The sequence below is a fragment of the Gavialis gangeticus genome, unplaced genomic scaffold, assembly GCF_001723915.1.
Source record: "Gavialis gangeticus isolate Ggan-Ray unplaced genomic scaffold, GavGan_comp1, whole genome shotgun sequence".
Lineage (NCBI taxonomy): Eukaryota > Metazoa > Chordata > Crocodylia > Gavialidae > Gavialis > Gavialis gangeticus.
In genome coordinates this window covers 167,030,200-167,054,035 of record NW_017729022.1, presented here as the reverse complement: position 1 = coordinate 167,054,035, position 23,836 = coordinate 167,030,200, and the positions used below count along the sequence as shown (strand labels likewise).

The window sequence follows — 23,836 nt, the reverse complement described above, 5'->3', positions numbered from 1 at the left end:
ACAGCTTCATACTGGAGCTCTGAGCAATCATATGGCTCTTGTACATATAGTGCAACTCCATATATGGTGTGTTACAAAAACATGCACTAACAGTTTTCTAGGGACTCATGCAAGGTGGAATAGGATTACACTCAAGAACTTATAGATATCTATACAGATATCTCAGGGAAGAAAAGAGAAGATGTGTGGTGTGTGTATGTGCACATATATGTATGTGTATATATGTGTGTGTGTGTGTGTGTGTGTGTGTGTGTGTGTACACACACATACACACATGTATTTTCTCCTTTCTTCCCTGAGTTGCTCTGAATCAGCTTTTATACCTTGTTTTTATTTCTCTTCAACTTTTCGTGCAGGCTTATGACAGTTTCCAAATTTTCTTTAGGTCCTCCTGCCCCTTCTGTTACTCTTCATTGTATCATCAGCACATTTAATCAGATTGGAAGGAAGACATATTTTGAGCTGTTTTGAAGTCTCCTTGTGTGGATGAACTATTACCATCGCTTTCTGTTTTCTGCTTACTGACAGATGTTTGCCTTTCATCTAGGAAAGAGTTGGATATTTGAACACTTCTTTTACAAGCATCGAGATAGACCCTAGGCTGTAGCAATACTAATATCACTGAAGGTTTAGCTCTGTCCTAAGTATTTTTGACCACCATTGGGACAATCTATTAATTGGTACAGTGAATTGGTGATCAGAGGATCTACAATATGAATTAAGTTAGCCTGCAGACATACCCACTTGAGTTGATCCTTATCTATAGTTTATGACACAGATCCTGAGGGCCAATTGGTTTGTACAAGATGTATGAATTTGTGTCCAACTAAAGTACTTCTAGACCACTGTGGTGGTCCACAGTGGCAGCCTCTTTTAAAATTCAGCTACCTTGCAGTTTTGGGGTTTTTTTTAAACTAATGGAAATCATTACCTTCAGCCACAGGGACATCATGAGGGTAGCTGCCCTTTGGAGTAGCATGTCATGGTGGTCTTGAACATTTTTGCTGGACTCAGAACTCATCAGACTCCCTAAGAAAGCAGCTTAGTCATCAGAAAAATCTTTAAGCATATATTTGTGTGTACTCAATTTATACAAACCTATTATCTAGGGCATGCATACTAAGCATTGCCATATGCACATGATCAGGTAGGCATATATGTGTCTATCACAGGCCACATAGGAAGTTTTGGTGAGCTGTTGAAGGCTAAGTCAACACCCTCCCTTCCTGCACAGTAGCTCATCAAAACTCCCTAAGCAGCCCCACCCCATCTGCCTAGCTCCGCACCCTGCCCAGATAGGTCTCAGCTTGTCTCAATGGAGACCCCAGGATTGCATGGTGGTGATAGAGCAAGGCCAAGGCAGAGCTGCAACCTGCTCCCTGCATACCCCTGCCCACAGAACTAGCACCCAGCTAATGCTGGCGTCTGCCTGGCACTGCTTCCAGTGTGCAGGGCAGGAGCTGGTGTAAGCTGCAGAAGGGGCAGGGACATACCCGGCATGACCCAACAGTCAGAGCTGCCAGCTCCCCATGGGCCAAATCCCATGACTTTGTGGCCGCCTGCCTGCAGACCAGATAAATTATTTGACTGGTCAGACCTGGCCCGCTGGCAGTATTTTGCCTACCTCTGGTCTATATTGTGTATTTATGTGCTATACCGGGGGATGGAGACCGAAGCCTTGAGGTAAATGGGGAAGCAGGAGACCTTCAGGAAGAGCAAGCAGGAGGGGGCAACAGGGGAGGTGCTCTCATACTTCCTGAGAAATCAGGGCAATCAACCTCAGGTGCCTGTACACAAATGCACGGAGCCTGGGAAACGAGCAGGAAGACCTGGAAGTCCTTGCACAGTCAAGGAACTATGATGTGACTGGAAAAACAGAGACTTGGTGGGATAGTTCACATGACTGGAGCATTGTCATGGATGGGTACAAACTGTTCAAGAAGGACAAGGAGGGGAGAAGAGGACGAGGAGCTGCACTTTATGTACAAGAGCCATATGATTGCTCAGAGTTCTGTTATGAAGCTGTAGATAGGCCTGTTGACAGTTTCTGGGTTAGGGTCAGAGGGGAAAGCAACAAGGGTGATGTCATGGTGGGGGTCTGCTATAGACCACCAGACTTCAATCACCCTGATATCTGCTGGGAGGGCAATACAGCAGTGCCCAGGCAATCCAGAAAGTTTTTGGAGAAGGATGGGGACAACTTCCTGGTGCAAGTGCTAGAGTGGCCAACTAGAGGCCATGCTCTTCTTGACACGCTGCTCACAGAGAATTGGTGGGGAATGTAGCACTGGATGGCAACCTGGGCAGCAGTTACCATGAGATGATAGAGTTCAGGATCCTGAGGAAAGGAAGGATGGAGAGCAGCAAAGTAAGGAGCCAGATTCCAGAAAAGCAGACTTCAACTCCCTCAGGGAACTCATGGGCAAAATCCCCTAGGAAGCCAGACTGAGAGGGAGAGAAGTCCAGGAAAGGTGGCTGTCCTTACTGACAGTGCAGGAACAAATTATCCCAATAGGAAGACTAGCAAATATGGTAGAAGACCAGTTTGGCTTAGCAGAGAACTCTTCAGTAAACTAAATCACGAAAAGGAAGCTTATAAGAAGTGGAAACTTGGACAAATAACTCAGGAAGAATATGAGAGCATTGCTCGGCCATGCAGGGATGAAGTCAGGAAGGCCAAAGCACAACTGGAGTTGCAGCTACCAATGGGTGTGAAGGTAACAAAAAGGGTTTCTGCAAGTATGTTGGTAGCAAGAGGATGATCAGGGAAAGTGTGGGTCCCTTACTGAATGGGGGAGGAAATCTTGTGACAGAGGATGCAGAAAAGGCTGAAGTGCTCAGTGCTTTTTTTGCCTTGGTCTGCACAGGCAAGGTCAGCACCCAGACTACTGCACCAGGCAGCACAGTTTGGCAGGGAAGTAAGCAGCTCTCAGTGGTGAAAAAACAGGTTAGGGACTACTTAGAAAAGCTGGACATGTACAAGTTCATGGGGCCAAATGACATGCTCCCAAGGGTGCTGAGAGAGTTGGCTGATGTGATTGTAGAGCCATTGGCCATCATCTTTGAAAACTCATGGGGATCAAGAGGGGTCCCACGTGATTGGAAAAGGGCAAACAGTGCCCATATTCAAGAAAGCAAAAAGGAGGATCCAGGAAACTACAGACTAGTAAGCCTCACCTCGGTCATGGAGCATGATCCTTAAGGTATCCATTTCTAAGCACTTGGAGGAGAAAAAGGTGATTAGGAGCAGTCGTCATGGATTCACCAAGGGCAAGTCATGCCTGACCAACCTGGCCTCTTCTCATCTCTATGATGAGATGACTGGCTCTGTGGATACAGGGAGACTGGTGGATGTAGTGTACCTTGATTTTAGCAAGGCTTTTGATATGGTCTCCCACAACGTTCTCCCAGGCAAGCTGAGGAAGTATGGGTTAGATGAATGGACAGTAAGGTGGACAGAAAACTGGCTGAAGCATCAGGCTCAGAGAGTAGTAATCGATGGCTCGATGTCTAGTTGACAGCCAGTATCAAGTGGAGTGCCCCAGGGGTCAGTCCTGGGGCTGGTTTTGTTCAGTGTCTTCATCAGCGATCTGGAAGATGGCATAGAGTGAACCCTCAGCAAGTTTGCAGATGACACCAAGCCGGGGGGACTAGTAGATATGCTGGAGGGTAGGGCTAGGACTCAGAGTAACTTAGACAAATTGGAGGATTGGGGCAAAAGAAATATCATGAGGTTCAACAAGGACAAGCGCAAACTCCTGCACATAGGACGGAACAATCCCATGCACTGGTACACACTGGGGACTGACTGGCTGGGCAGCAGCTCTTCAGAAAACAGGACCTGGCAGTTACAGTGGACAATAAGTTGAATATAAGCCAGCATTGTGCCCTTGTTTCAAAGAAGGATAATGGCATACTGGGTTACATTGGTAGGTATGTTGCCAGTAGGTCAAGGGAAGTGATTCTTCCCCTCTCTTTGGTACTGGTAAGGCCACATCTGGAGTACTGTGTTCAGTTTTGGGCCTCTCATGACAGAAAGGATGTGGACAAATCGGAGAGGGTCCAGTGGAGGGCAATAAAAATGGTGATGGGGCTAGGGGGCATGACTTAAAAGGAAAGACTGAGAGAACTGGGGTTATTTAGTCCAGAGAAGAAGAGACTGAGAGGGGACTTAATAGCAGCCTTCAACTATCTGAAGTGGGGATTGAAAGAGGATAGAGCTAGACTGTTCTCAGTGGTGGCAGCTGACAGAACAAGGAACAACGGTCTCAAGTTGCAGCAAGGGAAGTTTAGGTTAGATATTAGGAAGAATTTTCTCACTAGGAAGTTTGTAAAACACTGGAACAGGTTACCCAGGGAGGTGGTGAAAGCTCCATTCTTGGAGGTTTTTAAGAGCTGGCTAGACAAAGACTTGGCTGGGATGATCTAGTTGGGGTTGGTCCTGCTTTGAGCAGGGGGTTGGACTAGATGACCTCCTGAGGTCCCTTCCAACCCTAACTTTCTATGAGTCTATGATTCTATGATACATACACAAATTCAACTGGCAACTAACCTCTGAATCTGTATTTGATTTGGGATCGGATTTCTCTTTACCACTGTTTTTTAAGCTGCATCGATATGATTTGAGCCATTTAAGGGCTTTTATTGTTTTTAGTTACCCTATCTTACATGCTTATGGATGTCTAGATAGGAATAATCAGCAGTAGATGACCACTAAGGGATAATTGTGCCAAGCCTAACTAACTACACCACAGCTGTCCAGTCTTGCTAAAGTCCTACAAGATGCAGAACTATCTATTTCTACCAGCGGTTTTCTGATGGAGTTGGAACACTGACAAGAGACTACAGAGTAAATAGACAAGTAGCACAAAATATGGGTTTCAGTGGAGTTAATTCAGAGTCTAGGGTTATTTGTATTTTTCAGCCCTACCAAGAAGTACTATTGGAAGGACTAACATGGTATAGAGGTTTGTTTCTGAGCAGTTTTGGTATTGGTGCTGGAAGTTCAGAGATGAATGGGGTGATGATGAACTCTGAAAATTTGGCAAGAAGAGGAGGTGTTCTAACCTGGGAGATAGGGCTGTTTGTGTGCCTGTTTCTGACCATGTGCTGAGGAATGGAAGGGGCTTGAAGAAGTTCTGAGCCAGAAGAGAGACTGGTCAGATCTGGAAGGTCCAGTGCAGTGGAGTTAAAAAAGGATGTCAGGGACTTGTTAAAGAGGATGTGAATGAATTGTGTGGGTCTCAGGGAGTCACCTAATTGGGAGGGGGTTATGGAAAGATTAGTAAGTAGAGGCTGTGACTAGGAGAGCACACCTGAGGTATCATGGTATACATTTAGCTGTCCCCGCCCCTGCCTCTGTCCTAAAGTTTTATTCAAAAACAGTATAATATAGAGGATAAGAGGAAGCAAGCAGGTGACCCTTTTCCTTTACACCCCACTGAAATTATTTTTTCTCATTCACTGAATAGGAATCTAGTTTTGCTATTGGGAAAAATTGATAATCATGAAGGAGAAAATAGAAGGTTGGGACTGGAAGGGCATCTAAGCATCTATAGTCCCACCAGTTATTCAGCCATGTCTCAAAAATGTTCAGTCAAACTGTTGAAAAATAACTGAGCAGTATAATGCAGTATTTATTTGTTTGCTAAAGTTTTGTTTTGGCAATTATTATGAAACCAATTCTTTGAAAACTGCAACTATTAAAGGGTTAACTGCTGTGACACTTGTAGAATGAGTAGTATATGGTCCACTGCTAAGAACAATACAAAGGACTGAATATGTTAACAAAAATTAATTGCTGTTTTAAAATATATTTAATAAAGCTAAAACTCCCTTCCCTATTGATGAGTGATTTTGATACACATTTGTACTGTTTTTCCCAAAATGCTGAATTGTAGCATATGACCTAAAGTTTATTTCATTTTAAACCTAGATTTAAAAGGGCCATATTTTATAAATGAACAGGAACTGGATTTTTAAAAATGTTGTATATGTTAATTTGTTCTTTGACTGACTAGTAGCATTGTGAGTTATATTGCAAAGTTACCTATACTTTTCTAAGGACTTTTGGTATGACCCGAAGTGTTCATATTCTTTAAATAATAAGACATTTTGGTCTTCCTGCTGCCAAAGGCTTGGACATCTGCAAAAACTACAAATCATGCCAAACTCTGTTGAATGATATATGGAGGACTGCAATCTACCAGGAGATAAGCTAAGACCAACACATTCATTTCATTTAGGTGCTTTGGTGGGATTCGAACCATTCAGCCCACAAAACATGTTTCATGAGATTGCAGTATACATCCAGCCCACAGTAATAATGATTCATATACATATATATGTATATGCTTTATTGCTACCTTTAGCTGGATTAAAAACAATATATCAAATTTTATATTTGTGCTTCTTTTATTAGCTTTCTACCACTTGATCAGCTGATAGAGGCAATAATGAAATGTTTTTTTTATAAACTAGAGTTTGTAAGTCCTGTCCTGAGAATGTAATATTTCAAAAAACAGCCTAAGCTTTGGGGAAAAAACCAATTACAGAAACAGCATTAAAAATGCCAAGCACTGGGCAGAAGCAATTCTGGATCAGTTTAAAAAAGTGATTGATGAAACTCTAATCTGAGCTGAAGGAACAGTTTCACGACAAGCTGTGACCATTCCACACACTTCATTAGCTGCCATAATTAGCCTGGTGTTTCAATTTGTTAGAACTGGTGGGGACAATTTTACTCAGAATGCAAACATCAAAAAACAGGGTCCCTCAGACTTCAGAAGAGGCTGATGAGAGGCTTTTCTACTCTCTGTTAACTAAAAGATTAATTACAGCTGATGGGAGGCTGTACTCTGATTGTCACTCTGTCTATGTGCATTACTTTTAGCATTAGAAGAAAGACATGGTTGACACTGCACTGCTCAATCAAGCAGCTTCACATTAGGATACAAAGTCTTTTTTAATATGCTGGATTTTTTTTATTATTTGATTGACTTCTTCTTTAGTTTTCTAAGTCTGAGCTCTGCACACCTAGTGAAGTTACACTAAGAAAACAGCAGTACATAGCAATAGTTGTTAAAACGTGTTTAAAATGATATAATTCTTTCATATAAATAAAGGTCAGGGATCGTAATGTGTCAGAACCTTCTGCCAGAAATTTTGTTATTAGTTCCATTTCTAATAGCCCAAGTGCAGAACCCTGACCAAATAGACTCACTATAGGGAAAAAAAAGCACAGGTACTAAAAGCTTCATAGCTCTCTTTGTAAACTGCATAATTTCTCATGGTGAAATCATTCCCTGATCTAGATGCTTTACTGTGCTGAATCTTGTTCATGTTGTATGCCTATACAAACTGGATTTATAATTTTTATAATTCCAATTTTTTAGATCACATCGACACTTTAATGTTAATTTGGATGAAACCTAAGTGTTCACATAAAATGCTACAGTTATTCTTAAGTAATTCCATGTATAGATAGCAACATTAGACTTCCTGCTTGTTTATACTTGTGGTAGCAATGACTGCATAAAGTATAAAACAGTGAAGATTCTTATATCTATCAAGGAGCACTTTCATTTCAACTTGACTCAGTAAGAGGTGTGCTGAAACAGGCTCTTCCATCTAATCTTGAATCTTTGTCTGTTCAAAGATGGAATCTTTGAAATGTATCCCAAAAGCAAGCCCCAGTAATTGGTGTGATAGAAATGAGAATCTACTCTATGATCCAAATGGCAAATAGAGGAGAGTCATCCATCCTATCTGCCGTGAGGTTAGGGTTCACATTCTTCAGTCAATCTAAGCATTCTCAAGACTGCCCAAGGCAGGTAGAGAGTGTAATCATGGCTCTCCCCTTAAGCTGTCAAGCCTCGAATAGACCTTGATATTAAAGATAAGCTATAGTAAATCAATAATGAAACAATATGTATTACCCCTCTGTAACATGGGTAACCACTTTCTTTCTGCAATGTACCTTCCAAAAAACAGGTATACGTTTTTTCTAAAAACTTATATGAATTACAGACCATATCCATAGCTGATATAAACTATCCCTGTATCATGGGAGTCAATCAAGTAAACTAATTTACACCATCTGGGGATATAGCCCTGTATTTTGAATACATTTTTTAAACAACAGTAATAACAACTATATTTAACAAAGTTTTCCTCTAGAACTTGAAAGGGATCTGTGTCATGCTCATTTCAACTCTATTTGCTTAAGAATGTAATTAAGTTGCAGATGAATGCTTGCTAAGAATATGTAGACTGATTCTGCAAACACATTACAACAACGATACAGAAAGATTAGTTCAATAGGCGCATGTCTTGTTGGATAGCCACAAGAATGAGCCATATATATGTTCCTAAGAGCATTGACAAGTTAGTGAAAATCAATGTGGGAAACCCCATACAGACAAACAGATTGCTCTTGTCAAGAACTATAGTTCCTATGGATCACCACTCATTAAAATAGCAGTTAAAATCCAGTTCTTTTCTTTTTAAAAGTGGAACTTCATCAACCATTATGGCATCTAATTCAATCATTAATTTTTATATTAAAAACTTTGACGTATTGCCACAGTCATTGTAATTTACTCTTTTAGAGTGCTGGAGAGATTAGAGAAGATACTTTATTTCTAAAGTAATTCTGTTTAAACAAGAGGCTTTATGACATTCAAGTAATTTGCACAAGGAGAATTATTTGTGAAGTTAAAACATCCATGAGAAATAATGGATAAAGTTAGCTTTTACTAAAAAAAACTATTTTCCTTCTTTGCCACTAACATGCAAGTTGCATTATCAAATGAGGAAGGTAGGAAAAGCAAGACATTTATCATCCACCAGACAAATGACACTGGATTGCTAGTTAGACAGTATAATAAGTACCATCTAATTTTCTCTTTAGAATCAATTTATTCTTCAAAGCCTTGGTTCGTCATCAAGGGACTGCATTTTCCCGCTGAGAAATTACAGAACTGAGAATCAGGTTTTATAAAATATTCAACTAGTTGCTGACAAACCCTTTGCAAATAACCACCAGAATGGATTTGATTAGAAAAGTGGTGACAGTATCTTTTCTCATGCAAATAACTTTGCTGAATGGTTTGAATCTTCCCAGTCACTACTTTGTATTATTGAATCAAAATTATTATTTGCTTTGAGTCACCAATAACCTTCAACAGAAAGTTTTTTCAGTTTTCCTTTTTAACCTTCCAGTTGTTCACACTGCCTTTTCTACTCTTGGTTAAATAATATCCAGAATACGTTTTGTGGATATTAATTTCCTTCATACAATTTTAGCCCTCCTTATGCACCTAAGTAAATAACTTGAGAGGTAGACTATAGTTAATAATCTGGTTATCAGTCCATCATTTACATTACAGAATTTCCTAAGAGCAGCATTTTCAAAGGCAGCCCAGTAGTGATGACCTCTAGGATCTCCTCAGAAGAAATAGTCAAGAACATTTTCCCATAGAAGCTCTAGTACCATCTGACTTAATGAAATCAATGACAGTCATCTTCAAGAGAAAACATATTTCAGATACTGCCAACCAACCAAAAAACCCTCATTTATGTAAATATCTCAAGTCTGAAAACAGATGAGGGGATTTTGCTAAATGCTGTAACTTATGAAAATGAGAGAGAGTGAATTACTTTTTCAGACCTAACTTCCAATCTATCCTTTTGCATTTTGCGCACACAAGTAGTGCCACGATACTTCTCTGCCATTTTATATATACACTCTAGAAAAAAGTGTACTACCATTTTTACCAAAAAGATATATTATAAAAGAAAGCTGCCCATTAAGTAATGAATAAATCAACCTGAATGGGCAAGTTGTGTAGTAGTATCACCCAATCCAAAAGACAAGAATGACATGGCAACACTTTAAGGTACTTAAGCCATTGGTTTAAGCATTTAGGTCCAGATACCAGGGTCTGGCTTAACTGCACATAGCAAGCTGCGGTTGGCAAAACCAATGTTTTGCCCTGGTTCCATGACATTTTAACAGTAAGCTGGTCCCTAGCATAAATTAGACCAGTCTCAGGGTTACTTTTCTTGATACTGCCTGTCCATGGCCTCAAGGAGTTGGGAACCTTAAGTCACAGACATCTGAGGACATACTGGGCATTCAAGTGGTCTTAGCCATGAAAATGTGATTCTATTCCATCTAAGTTCCTGAAAATCCATTAATGTATCTGCTTTTATAACACTGTTACCTTACCCTGAAGATTGAATCAGAAAAAAGCAGAGAAGATGAGGATCGGCCCACCTTTTGTATCAGGTTTTCCAGGGACTCAAGCAGGGGGGGAACAGAATTGAATTTAGAAGCCTAAATCCACTTAAGGGCCTGATGGTTGAAATAGAATGTGTCCCTCTGTGAATCTTCTGGCTATTCATTCTGGCATAATAGATGCTGCCCCTGATGGGGAATCCTACAGTTGATTGTTAAGAAAGGGTGCATTGGTGGATCAGGGTCACAGGGCACCTCTACACAAGACGCTAGAAGTGCAGTAGACTAATTCTACTGTGCATTAGTGCATCAAAGTGAAGGTTGTGCTAATGCACCATAGAATTAGTCTACTGTGCATTAGCATCACCTAAAAGACGTGTGCACGACTTTGCAGTAGCGTTGATTACGGCAAATTAAGTTAGTACCTGTTATTACAGCAAATTAATGCATGTGTAGACATGTCCACAGTCTTTTTTTTGTCTCCTCTGTTACCCTTCAAAGCCACAGTACTGAATAAGTGCGAGCAATTAATTTTTCATGAACATTACAGACTACTATTACAGGCTCAGATAGTTGAGTTTAACTGAGCTGCCATTAGTGCAGGACTCAGGGCTGAACAAAGAAAAGTGACTGTAAGAAAGCTGCTCCCCTTCTCTTGGAGTAGTTGGGGGCCTGAATCTTTTCAAAGTATAACCTAGAGCAGGTGAATGGATGTTGTAAGTTAGACCATCAGGAAAGGTTACGTAAGGACTGTGTCACTAGAAATCACTACAGAGCACAATGATTTGGTAACAACCTCTGCTACCTTCATCTGGCCTCTATGCAACGGCTGAAGGGACGTTTTTGTGCAAAGGTAGCTATATGGATGCCTGATGATGCCCCTGCAATAAGGGCAACTGCCACATTAGGTCAGCTTTCCAGCTGCTTTGCACTATATGGGAAATACAAAGCAGCTGCTTTGGGGACCAAGGCTTACAAAAATTTTGCAAACTGCTCATATTGCATGTTAGCAGTTTGGAGTGCTGTAGTGCATACCTGGATATCTGTTCTTAAAAGACTTAAAAATTGGTTTCAGGCTATTATTATGGATTTTCAATTCATTAGAGGTATCACATGATAGAATTCTCTTTCATTTTATTGGCTAATTTTCGTAGATTTAAAAAAAAAACTAGTTATGCAGAAGCTAAGGCAGGGTGGCAGCTTAGACTACATCCCCATGAGCAGGGCTGTGTGGTTGCCACAGGGAAAAAAGAGGCTGCTGCTATTTGCCTTGGCGCATGCCCCTGAATGTGGGGTTAGCACAGGGAAAAATGCTCCAGGTGGGGTAGGAGAGACTGGGGCCAGCACTTGCGCTGGTCCCAGCAGCCTTGCCTGGGGGCTTCTTGGGGCAGCAGCAGGCATGGGGGCTTCTTGGGGCACCAGATGAATGTGAACATGTGGTTTGCAGTGCCGCAAACCACACATGGTGCATGTGCACCTATTTGCTATGTTGCAGATTTGTAGTGCGGCAGTTACTTTTGATGCCAGGAAATCCTCGCGTCCCAAAAAAAACCACCACAAAAAAAACAATGTAGTGCACACAGGAGCATGCACTGCCAGACCAGAAGCCTAACTAAACCCATGTGCAAGGATGTGCACTGAGGCAAAAAGCAGCAGCATGAATTTGTGCAGCTGCTTTTTCCCCCACTGCATGCCTCTGCTTATGGGGATGCAGCCTTAGAGACTAACTGGTTCAGAGATGCATTAGGTTTCATAAACAGCAACTTTTTCAGATGCTATGGAATTCACACCACCAAACACCATCAGACAACATAGGATGTGGACTATGAAAGCTTATGCTTTTCTATATGAGTTTCTATCCAAATTTCTGCCTATACACGTCCATGTACACATAATATACAAAGTCATACCTATAGTCCTCATAATTAGTTATGTGAATATATATATGCACAGTATATGTGCAGTAGTATAACTAAGAGATTGCAACTAGGGTGGAAACTCCTGGCATCACCTTCTTGAGAGGTGGTATTAGGGGAACAAAAATAGCTGCTGCTGCTGTAACTGGCAGCTGGCCACACTGCTGCCAGTGGCAGCTGACACTACTCTGTGCACTGAAGGTGCTCCAGGGCACAGGGCTGTCCTGTTCTGCCTCTGTGTCAGTACATGTGCATATTTGTGTCTATGTATATATGTATATGTAGACATACAGGTACCATGGAATGCTTTTGTGCAATACCTGTGCGTGTTTTTTTTTACCAGCTCAAATGAAGGCAAGTATTATCAGAGAAAATAAGCCGGATCTTATGCCCAATTAATTATTTATGCACAATAGAATTTGAACCTGTAGTTTCTCATCAGTGATACCAATGATGGAAGCTGCAGTATATAAAATCATAAAAATATTTACAACTTGCAATGATGATTATACAGCACAGTGATAAAAATCCCTACGTTCTGTCTACAATACAACTTCTGCTGAAGCTACATTTGGTGGACCTGCCTCAGTGGTGAATTACATATTCTCTTTTTCCTAATGTAGGCAAGGCCATAACTTGTCAAAAACATTTTAAACTCAGCATTTGATTAATGCAAGCTGTAGTCATAAGATATTTCCACTCAATAATATCTTATTATTTAATTATTTGCTGTTATTAATGGAATGAAACCATTCAAAACAAACAGCTAGACTGGCTGTTTTCAGCAAACTCATAATCATCAATTTATAAATGTAGAAATCTTCCTAAAATTACATTAAGCTGGCCTGTTGAACTTGAAAGGCATATTTTATCCCAATCAATGCATAAAAGTAAAATTATCCATAACTAAGGGATGTTTCTCTGCTGTACAGTTCAGCTGTAATGATCCCCACACACTGCACTTGCACATCAATTATGATAATCATAATCACGGTCGTTAAGCTGAATGTTCATTATTATCAGGATGCTGGTGACAGCAGATTCAATCATCGGGTGCAATGGGCAGGCAGTCACAGTCCCACCCAAGTTTCTGCAGACAGCGTTGTGCCACATTAAATCTATGATGTGTTCCACATCCCACTCCATTCCAAAAGCTGTAGACGGTAAAGGTCAACTTTATGTTCTGTGCAATATGCTTAGGTTCTCTAAATTAATTCTTTAGAGTACTGGATATTCTTATGCTTTGTAGATAATAAAATTCTGTTTAGGGCCAAAATGCATGTGCAAATAATGAAACAGTGATGTAGCTGTGTTGTAATTCACCTATAATAAGGCATAAGAGGAAAGAATCTATCAACAAGGAAGATCTTAAAGTGTCACTTCCTGAATTTTGCAAACAAGGAAAACATTTAATGCTGCCATTAAAGGCAGTTGTCTAAAATGCATATGCAAACTAATTCCAATTCTGATTAAAGGCTGTAAGCTATCATTTCTGCTTCAGTAAATAAGAACATATGTGAGTGTTTTGACAACTGAAACAGTATAGTTAGTATATTTGATCCCCTGACTGTCCAACTACTTGGGACCTATCATTATAGATTAAATTCATGGTGACTGGTAGGTTATTAATACTAAAGCTTCACACTTATAAAAACTGACTAAGACATCCCATAGCACGTGTAAATAAGAATGTTACTAGTGGCTTTTAGAAGTGTGTTGTTAAAACCGACATACAAATTTTCTAATAGTGTTTTATAAACACAGAAATTCCAGTTGGGGTAATGACCACAAAAGGGAAATATTTATACTTATTTGTATGTATTCTTTCAATGAAGAATTTAAATACAGTATTTTCCCCCCTAGGTTTTTGTGTTACTTCACTGAAATGTTACATTGCAAAGTAACACTTTTGAGAAAACTGGTATAGGCAAAGTAAGTTTTCTCACATTCATTACGGCCATTATCATGCTCTGAGGAAGGCTGTGCTATATCCAGCCATGTATTTAAAAGGAAATGGAGTTAATCCATGTTGTTCCTAGTTGTTTGTTTTCATTTCCATAGGATATCAAATAGGTTTATGGGCAGATACTAATCTCTTTATGGTTTTTAATTTAAAATATGCACATATTACCATGTAATTAAATAGGATGTAGCCATAAAATACAAGCAAGCTAGCTTTTTAAAATATACATTTGAATAAGTAAAATATGAATGGCATATTTTCCATTACCACTATTGGCTATCAAACTGATTTCTTGGGAAGATTTGGTACAAGGTTTTGTACAATTACCAACAGGGTAAACCCATTTCAAGAAAAATATGTGAGAAGTTGAATTTCAGCCATTTTCCCTATATAAATTGTATTAGAAAACAAAGTTTGTATCATTTCAATTTGAGTCCTAAGCAAGTATAACAGATTATGAAATAAAAGATCCCTAGTGTTTTGATAGTTTCATGGTATCTGCCTTTTTATTAAGTGCCTTTTACATTATCATGTTCCTGAATACATGATAGTCTAGTAGACAGCATAATTGTACACAAGATTATAGCATTCAGGAAACTTAGGGGTGATTCAAAATAAAGTTTTGCTTTTAAAAGTAATGATGTTGGGTATTTTAAATAGAAACTCTTCCCTTAAAATATGATGAAGGGTATAGCTTTTAGACTCTGTCTTGTAAATAATGACCAGTAAAAGCAGCAGGTAGGTCAAGAAACTGCTCTTCTTTCCTATTAGCTCTCTGTTTTGGTAAGTGCCTCCTAATTGAAGCTTCATATTGATTTAGAATCTGGAGTTGGAAGGCTAGATGTCATATTGGGTTAATGCATATGGTTGTTCACCTCAAGAGATTTAGGTTTAAAATTGCTTAAGATCACAAGTAAAAATGAGTTTGGTGGTCTCAGCTAAGTTCCTACTTTATATGATGTACATCATAAAACCTCCATATGGTTTGGTGTGGCTGTTTGTCTCTGATCATGAAATACCCAGGATTGGGAAAGGAGACATGTTGCAGGTCAGAACTGAGACTCACCAGCAAAATTGTTTGGAGACCCTTTAAAATATACTGCTTACACTATGCTTATAGACTCTGTAGCAGGATAGAGTCCTAGGGTTACTGTGCTGCCCCTAGGTCCCCTCTCTGTAGGGCTGGGGTCCCCACTCTGATGTGGTTCCCCTATGAGGCCTCCTCCATCCCCTTATAGCCTCATCTGAACCTCTGATGTAATAACAACCAAACACAAGCCCCTCAGCTATAACACAAATCTATGCCTCGTGGCTAAAACGTCCTCCAAACCACACCACAGGTATTCCATCTCTCACCCATGTCCCTAGCTGCTCGCCCATCCAGGCCTTTTCCTTTCACTCGTTCAGGGCCAAGCTCCTTCCTCCTTGGCTGCCAGCCAGCTCTGGCCTTTGGCCTGCGATTTATATTGGAGCCAGGCCCTGCCCCTTTCAGTCAGCTGACCAGACAGGTGTATGTCCTTAGCTCCCTCTGGTTGCCCCTAGCAACCGGCACCTGAGCCGTTACTCTGGCTGTCCAAGTAGCAGGCACCTTGGTGCCCTGCTACAGGCTCCAAACAATGGTACCCATTTTTCACTTTTTAAAATGATATTCAGGCAAACTTTATTTCTTAATAAAAAGATTAATTGTTAGCCTATATGCATTTAACTGCAGTCCAATTTAGGTAATGCAGTTATGTTAAAATACCCAAGTTTTAAGGCCCTGGATAGACACGCTGTTTGAAGTGCTCTTAGCACCTTTGCAGAGCAGTAAACAGTAGGGCTGTGTGAAATTTTGCCAGCTGTTTCATTCTGACACTGTTTTGACCAATTTTGAGGTCAAAACAGCACAATCAGAATGAAACAAAGGCCCTCAAAATAGCCTCCAAACAAAATGAAGCTGGTTGACACATTTCGAAAGTTGAAATGTTTCGACCATAGGCTGGGGATGGGAAGTCAGTCCAGCTGGGCTGACTTCCCATCCCCAGCACAAGATCTGGCAGGGGGCGCAATGTAGCACAGGGGATGGGGAAGCAGCTCAGCTGGGCTGCCTCCCGCCCCCGGTGGGATGTAGAGTGGGGGATGGGGGAGCAGCCCAGTTGGGCTGCCTCCTACCCCTGGCCTGATCTTGCGTGGGGGACTGGGCTGGCTCCCACCCCCGGCCTGATCTTGCGTGGGGGACTGAGCTGGGCTGGCTCCCCATCCCCAGAGAAACTCAAAACAGTGTTGAAAAGCCTTTCTGTTTCAACGGAATGGAACAGCTGTTTCCACTCAAAATGAAAGTCAATATGAAACACTGTTCCCTCGAACCGTCGAAACTCAAGGTGAAATGGAACGGTGCTATTCTGCACAGCCCTAGTAAACAGCCAGGGTACAGGCTTGCATGGCTGAAGCAGTGCCTCCAAAATGATCCACAAAAAGTGGGGATCATGTTTAACGCACTTTCTTTTGAAATGCTTTCTGAAATGGCTATATACACCAGCAGTCCTCCAGCATCTTACAGTGCTCTGCTCTGCACTCTACCCACTACAAGGGTGGTGGTAGGGAAATTGGGACAGACAAATAATAAACACTTTCCCATATACTTGGCTATACTTGGGACCCTCCAGAGGCTTGAGGCTGAGAGGCATGCAGGGATTCTAGTTCTCCAGCTCCCTCGCTTGACTGCTATATGTGGTGGTGGGGGCGATGTGGGGAATTCAGTTCATTTCAAATGTGTGTCTGTCCATGGCCCTACTCTGATCTGTTTGTCAAAGTTCGGAAGAGATTTGCTTTGCTTATGAAACTATTACTATCCATTTCCAGAACAAATGTACCGAATTATATTTTTGGAGTTGAAAATTTTTGTCACATTTTGGATATGAACATGTAACAATAATCAGAATGAACAGAACCATGCCAGCACCTCAAAAGACTATCCTCAGCTTGGGGGATTGTGTTCAAAATAAAGAATTCATTTTTACTCTCACACCAATCTCCTGTATCAAGATGAAATGCCTGAGAGAGTTGGCAGGGGAGAGTCAGAGAGTGAGCATGTTCTTAATGGGCTGAAGTTTAGCTAACTACAGTTTTATTATCCTAGCAATAAATAAAAGAGGAAAACAAGTATTTTTTAAATTTATAGAGTAGCTTTGATAAAATAGGATAGAAATCTTAAAATGTCTAATTTCTTGAAAAACTGCAACATTATTTATGAGACTGAAGTTTCAGTATACGTTTAGAGAGAAAAAAATGTTTGAAAACTGATTAGTTCTTAATTACCACCACTGACACAGTTTAAAGGACCATGGTGAATGCCCACTATTTGCATTGAACATGTCAAAAAATATTTTCTAGTTCATTTTTAATCTCTCCTAACTAATTCTGCAAATGGTGAATAGAGAACTAATTCTTCCCATCTCACAGAAGCAGAAGTCCCATCAACAAACAGGCCCTAGCTTAGGTAGAGTTGATGTGTAAAAATATTTTTTCTTCTACCTGCTTTACGTGAAGTCCACAGGGAGGTTACATACATTCAGAATCTTTTACTTCCCAAAGCTGACAATTTATGAAAACAGCCAAGAAGGAACTGTTCAATTGCCTTTTTCCATTTCATGCTTTGTGACTGATGCTGTACACGACTGAAGCTTTCACACTTTTGACATCCTATCCGGTACTGAATTTCTCTGATTGAACATATATTTTATATAATGTTAACTGTTCTGAGAAACATCACATCTTGCAGTGTTAGGAATCAAAAACTTATTATTTTACCAGATCAAAAAAATGCTGTACATAAAATAGCACTTTTTTTCAAAATGAATGCAGATAATATAGCATTTATCAAAAGCATATTTACCCCAATAATTTGTCTTTACTTGGCAAAGTGCTAAACATCTACTGAGAGGACCTGAATGCCCTCAACTTTGACTACAAAGAGAAATGAAGAAACTGAGCATCTTCTATACAACAGTCAGCTTTCTTACAGCACTTTTCATGACCTGCTTCAGAGGCCCCCACTGAATTCAGTCTTTTTTGGATCAGGCCCACTATTTTTTAGTTTTAACAATCCAGAACCAAGGTTGGCAACCCCCGGCATGTATGCCAGAGCATGGCATGCAAAGACATTTTGCTTGGCATGCGCACTTCAGGTCAGATGGTGGGAAAGGGGCCGAAGCTGTGCTGCCACAAAAAGGACTGGGCTCCTCACAGCTCCCCACTCTCCACCCCTGGTATGCCAACATCTTACAAGTTGAGGTTGGGGTGTTCTTGGCACTCTGCCCAAAAACATTGCTTATCCTGATCTAGACACCAGTAACATTGCCCGATTTTGCAGTAACTCACCTTGTTTGCTACCCATTTTTCATGATGTTCTTCTCGGAAATGTTTAGTCCCGTAAGTTATTTGACCATATTTACTTGATGAATGAATTAATGGATCATACTTCTGGTTTTTTTGACATGAAGAAAATGGCAAAAACCTGAAAGATAAAACACATTTGTAAATATATTGCTATCTTGCTGTGGCTGCAAGCCACATAAGTCACAGGATTTTTCCCTAACTTCTTTATGTTTCCTTCATTGTTGCCTTAGGGCTTATGCATTTTCTGAGCTTTCAGTTTTCAAAATGAAGAGCAGTGCCACAGCACAGAAATACAGAGTTATAAGATGATGCTATTGAAATTTCCATGTGAAGATGTATCTTTGGTTTATCTGCACAAATAGGTAATTGCTTGGATATTTGTTAACTAAAACAATAGACTGCAGTTTATTTTAGAAATAACATCATAAAATCCCAATTCTGCCCCTCTTGCTCACTCTGAGTAGTGACTTACTATACAGTGGGCATATCTACACAAGATGTTTAATGTGAAGCTGTCCAATTAGCTCCACAGTAAAATCTTAGCATCTACATGTGCATCCCTGTTAGGCCACAGGAAACTAACTCCACTGTAGGTTAGTACTTGTAAACACAGGAACTATCCTGTGTTCACATTATTTAGTGTACTGCAACAAACATGTAGACACTGATGGGGCTGGCTGGGACATGAGGGTGTTTCAGTGCAGGGGCTGCCTGCCAGCTAGCCCCATGCTGAAGCACCTTTGTGCCCCAGCTAGCCTTTCTGCAGCATGCTGAGCTGGGAGAGAGCAGCCATGGGCTGGCAGGCTGACCTACCCCACAAGCCCCATGCCAGCTGGGGCTGCTCTAACCTAGCTCACTGTGCTGTTGTCCCAGGAACTTGTAAAGATGCTGCACCTGGGAGCAATAAACTCCAGCACAATATGTGCCAGTTTATTCCATGGCATTAATTTCACATGCAGACGCGCCCAGATAGTACAAATGATGTTCAATGCAATATTAGACCAGGGCTGTCTAACTGGTGGCCTGTGGGTTGAATCTGGCCTGTGTGCTGCCACTCCCCACATTGCTTTTGCTGCTATAGGGGCTGGACAACACAAAAGGAGAGGGACTGGTGTGCCCTGTGTTCATGTGGCAACAACAGAGATGGGGCTTGCACTGCCTATGTGACTGCAAAGGAAGAAGGGCTCACACCATTCACGCAGCAGAGAAAGGGTGGTCTCAGGGAGTCCACATAACTGGTGGCTTCATGGCATATGGCCCATGAGGTGTGCGGCTTGGGTGCTGCCAGCTGGACAACCCTGGTCTAAAAGTGTAACTCAGAAGCTGGACAGTCCTGATCTTAGACCATAGATTAAAGAGTGTCTGTTGTTTCTGAGCTCACCTCATTTTTTATATAACACTAGTGTAAAGTGAGGAGCAATAATTTAGGGCTGGATTCTAACACCGTTAGCCATACTGAAAAGGCTTATCTGTTAGTGCAGCCATGCTGCCCATGACAGATGGAACCCAGGGGCCACAAGTCCAGCAGTGAAACAGACAGCTTTCATGTGGATGAGAGCTGTCATGGTCATCTGCAAGTTTTCTGGCCATGTCCCAGAGTCTATTGAGTAGGGGAAGGGGAAGTCCCCTCTCTCAACAGCATGGTATGGAAGGAGTATTTAAAGGGCACTTCACAAAATATAATCCTATTCCTAAACCCCCTGCTATACAGTTTGCCAGATGGAGGGGAGGTGATTCAGTTCTAAATTATTACACATTACTGTAGAATAAAATCTTAAGATTTCTTGATGTTTTGCAAATCAACAGGTATTATTTATTCTGTGCCCTACAAATACCCTTTTCATGTGTAAGGTAGGTCAAGGACAATACAGCTACAATTAAGAGTGTGTGTTCCAGAAGTTTAAAATATTATTTTGCCTGGGCTGTCATAAGAATAGGTGTAGCTAATTTAAACATCTTGAAAAAGAAATTAGAGAGCTTTCTTGAAGGCTAAAGTACACAGGAGATTTGGTTTGTCAAACAATAATTTTTATGAAGAGGGAAATAAAACCAGTGCTTTAACACTTGATTGTTAAATACGATTCAGAAAAAAATATTTGGGGGGAAAATTAGTATTTAGCAACCATGAATTATGTCATTTATACTTTTATCCTCACCCCCCTTCACAAAAAAGATAGTCTTTTAGAACCTTTTAGTAACAATTATCAACTATCCCAACCAAATGCTATATAAAATGAACAAAACAAAAACACAAAAGTAGCAGAGCTTTAAATTATACCAAGCTACAGTAGCATGTACTCATGGGACAGGTGGCTCTCATTTAAGACAGATTATGGTACTTGTAATGCTAATTTGCACATGGGATGGACATCACACACACACAAAAATTAATGTGGCCCCAGTGTCCCAGAGTATACATAGAAGGTGCTGTGAGCCGGCTGCTCCACTTACAGTTTTTATCACTTCTGAATTGCATTTTAATAGTACATTTTTCTTTTGTTCAGACATGAAAGAAAATTGGCTTTCTCAAGGGATTGGATGCCTGAGAAGACAAGGCTAGCAGTTTAGGGATTTTCCCATATATGCATGGAATTTATTTTAGCCGTAGCACTCATAATTCAATATGAATAGTGTTTCTAAAGCATCTATCCTAAACAGATTTTTTTAAATGTTTCAAAATACCATTTCTTGAGAGAAACAGCAGATAAACTAAATGAAAATGATAATGTTCATAGTTTATTATTTAAGCTGTAGTATTACACACAGATCCTATAAAAAGGGCACGGTTTATTTTGGATCTCACCTTGCCTTTCTTGGCAAACAGCAACTCTCAATAACCCATTCTTTATGTATCTTTATTTCAAAATCATAACGTATCCAGTTAAATAAGCAATAATATATATGACATAAATGCACAACTTGTGCAGTATTCAACTGAATATCTCCTTAAAGGGCATTTGCTGTAATATCCAATATTAGCTGCACTCTCTGGAATGTGTCTTTGTGTTTGGACAAGGGTACCTACAAGTGGTTATTAGTTTTTGAGGAAAAAAACCCTGAGACTTAAAAATTGTAAATGGATGTAACTGCCGGGCCTCAACCAGTCGCTCTCATGCCGTTCTCGCTCGGGAGATTGATGTTACTCGCCTCACAGACTTGTGCCTCTGTCTGAGTTGGTGACCACTGCCTGAATCCTTGACCCCATGCTCATCTGCCACGACTTGTTGACCTCAGTGTCCGGGGCTGTTCATCAGGCATGGTCGTAGACCCGAGGTTTCTCCCAGCGGTCACTCACGGGGCTCCGCGACCCCTACACCCTGGCCTCATGCCTCCTGTGTAGTGGTTTCAAGATGGTCAGTGTCTCACTCCAGGGACCCTCGACCGGGCCCTGTACAAGCCCCTCAGCCCTACCTAGCCACCATGCAGGCTTATTGCCCTCAGATACCCCAGAGCTTGGGGAAAAACAAAATCACAAGAAAAGTAGAAAAAAAAACCCCTCCAACTCAAAACCAAGTGTACTGCCCCTTTAACTACCCCCCTGCTCCCTTCCAGCACTTCACCAGAACACTGGCTGCCACATCCCCTTAGGCACTCAGCTCCTAGCTGCTCTAAGGCACCTCCCGATCCAGCAGCGATGCTCTTCCCCGCTGCAGCTCTTCTTGAGCCCCTCGCAGTCTCTCTCTCCCTGGCCAGACTTCTTCGGCTGCTGCTCCCGCTGATCTTGCAAGGCGATCCCGATGTTCCTCCACCACCTTTCTACAGTGTCGCCAAGGTGATCCTCTTCTCTCCTTCGGCTTCTGTCCTGGCCATTTCTGATCTTCCGTTCCCGAGTCCCAGCTTGTCCAGGCTGCGGGGACCTCTGCTGCTGTGCTCTCTCCTTCTTCCCCCGGCTCCACAGCGTGCACCGCCATTTTTAACCCTGCCGGCTGGCGTTTAGCGATGATGTCATCGGCCAGCTGCAGCTTGATAAACAGGTGGCTGATGAGCCACGTGGGTGCTGCCTTCCAATCCTCACATGCTGCCTCTGGAGTTGGTGGTAAGTCCGGTTCCGTGTCTTGTGTCCCAGGACAATGGAATAGTATAAAAAACACTATTATTTTCACTGTCTCCAATTCTATCATCTGATCCATGTTTGTGGTTCCTTACGTACGTCTTGATTGGACTGTCTATGTTTGCAGTACTGAAGTGTTCCTACATCCAGCAAGGATCTTTGATATACATTGTATACTCATGTCAAGAAGAATATGACTTTTCAAAAATATTAGCATTAAAAGTTAGTAGGATAACCAAAAAATAAAATAGGAATCACATAAAAAATATCCTGCTTCTATGGCAGAACTTTAGAGCAAAAAAGATCTAGTAAACATTAATAATATTGCAGAGTATTGCACAATAAAGTTATAGCTTCATGCATGCCCTTTGTTGCTCCTCCTAAAATTAGCAATGGTAAATATATGCTCTGAACTTGGTAGAAGAGGGAAGCAGTTGGAGAAGAAAAACCTGTCCATGGAAAATTAAATCCAGACAGACGGATTAATACTATTAGTAAACTGCACTAGTGTTGACTTAACAAGCTTACATAACCAAATGTCCAACCAGTTCATACTCAAAGGATTTTTACTCCTGTGTTTCAGCTTCCAAGTGTAACTCATTAAGCTCTTTTTTTAAAGGTTTATTTTTGGGGGGGGGGGGTTTACGTCTAGGGTATAAACAGTGGTAGCAGCATAAATTAACTAGTCAAAGAGCTACACTAATGTAGTTATACTGCTTCTGGTATACCAGCTAGCTTATTTTTAGGTATTTCAATATGGCACCACACCTTGCAGTGTAGACATGCTCCTAATTCTGAATGCTGCAGCCATAGGAGTGATGTCCCTATGAGCACACCTGTCAGTGGCACCACAAACTGCACACACCACACATGCAGGCATTTTCTGTGCTGTTAATTTGCAGCGGAGCAAATTGACACCAGGGACGTGTCCCCATGAGTGGGAATGTGTGGTCCCTGGGCACAACTAGCAGCAGCACAAATATAGATTTCATAGACTTTCAGGCTGGAAGGGACCCCAGAGGATCATAGAGTCCAGCCCCATGCCCCAGGGGCAGGAAGTCAGCAGGGATCATAGGATCCCAGCAAGATTCATAGATTCATAGATTAAGGGTCGGAAGGGACCTAGTAGATCTTCTAGCCCGACCCCCCACCAGGGCGGGAGAACAACAAAAAACCCCAAAAAGAGAAACGGGACTCAAATGAGTCCAGCCAGGTAGGCATCCAGCCTCTTCTTAAAGACCCCCAGGGTAGGGGCCAGCACCACTTCCCTTGGAAGTTGGTTCCAGCTC

General features: G+C 41.3%; 1 protein-coding gene across 1 annotated transcript in view; it reads right to left on the bottom strand.

The window, feature by feature from the left end:
• Positions 1-23,836, bottom strand: part of SPATA17 (spermatogenesis associated 17) — a 192,867-nt gene that overhangs the window by 24,871 nt on the left and 144,160 nt on the right. The window contains exon 9 of the mRNA XM_019516463.1: positions 18,479-18,614. Within this exon, the coding sequence (XP_019372008.1) occupies positions 18,479-18,614 (136 nt within the window). The remainder of the gene's footprint in view (positions 1-18,478; positions 18,615-23,836) is intronic.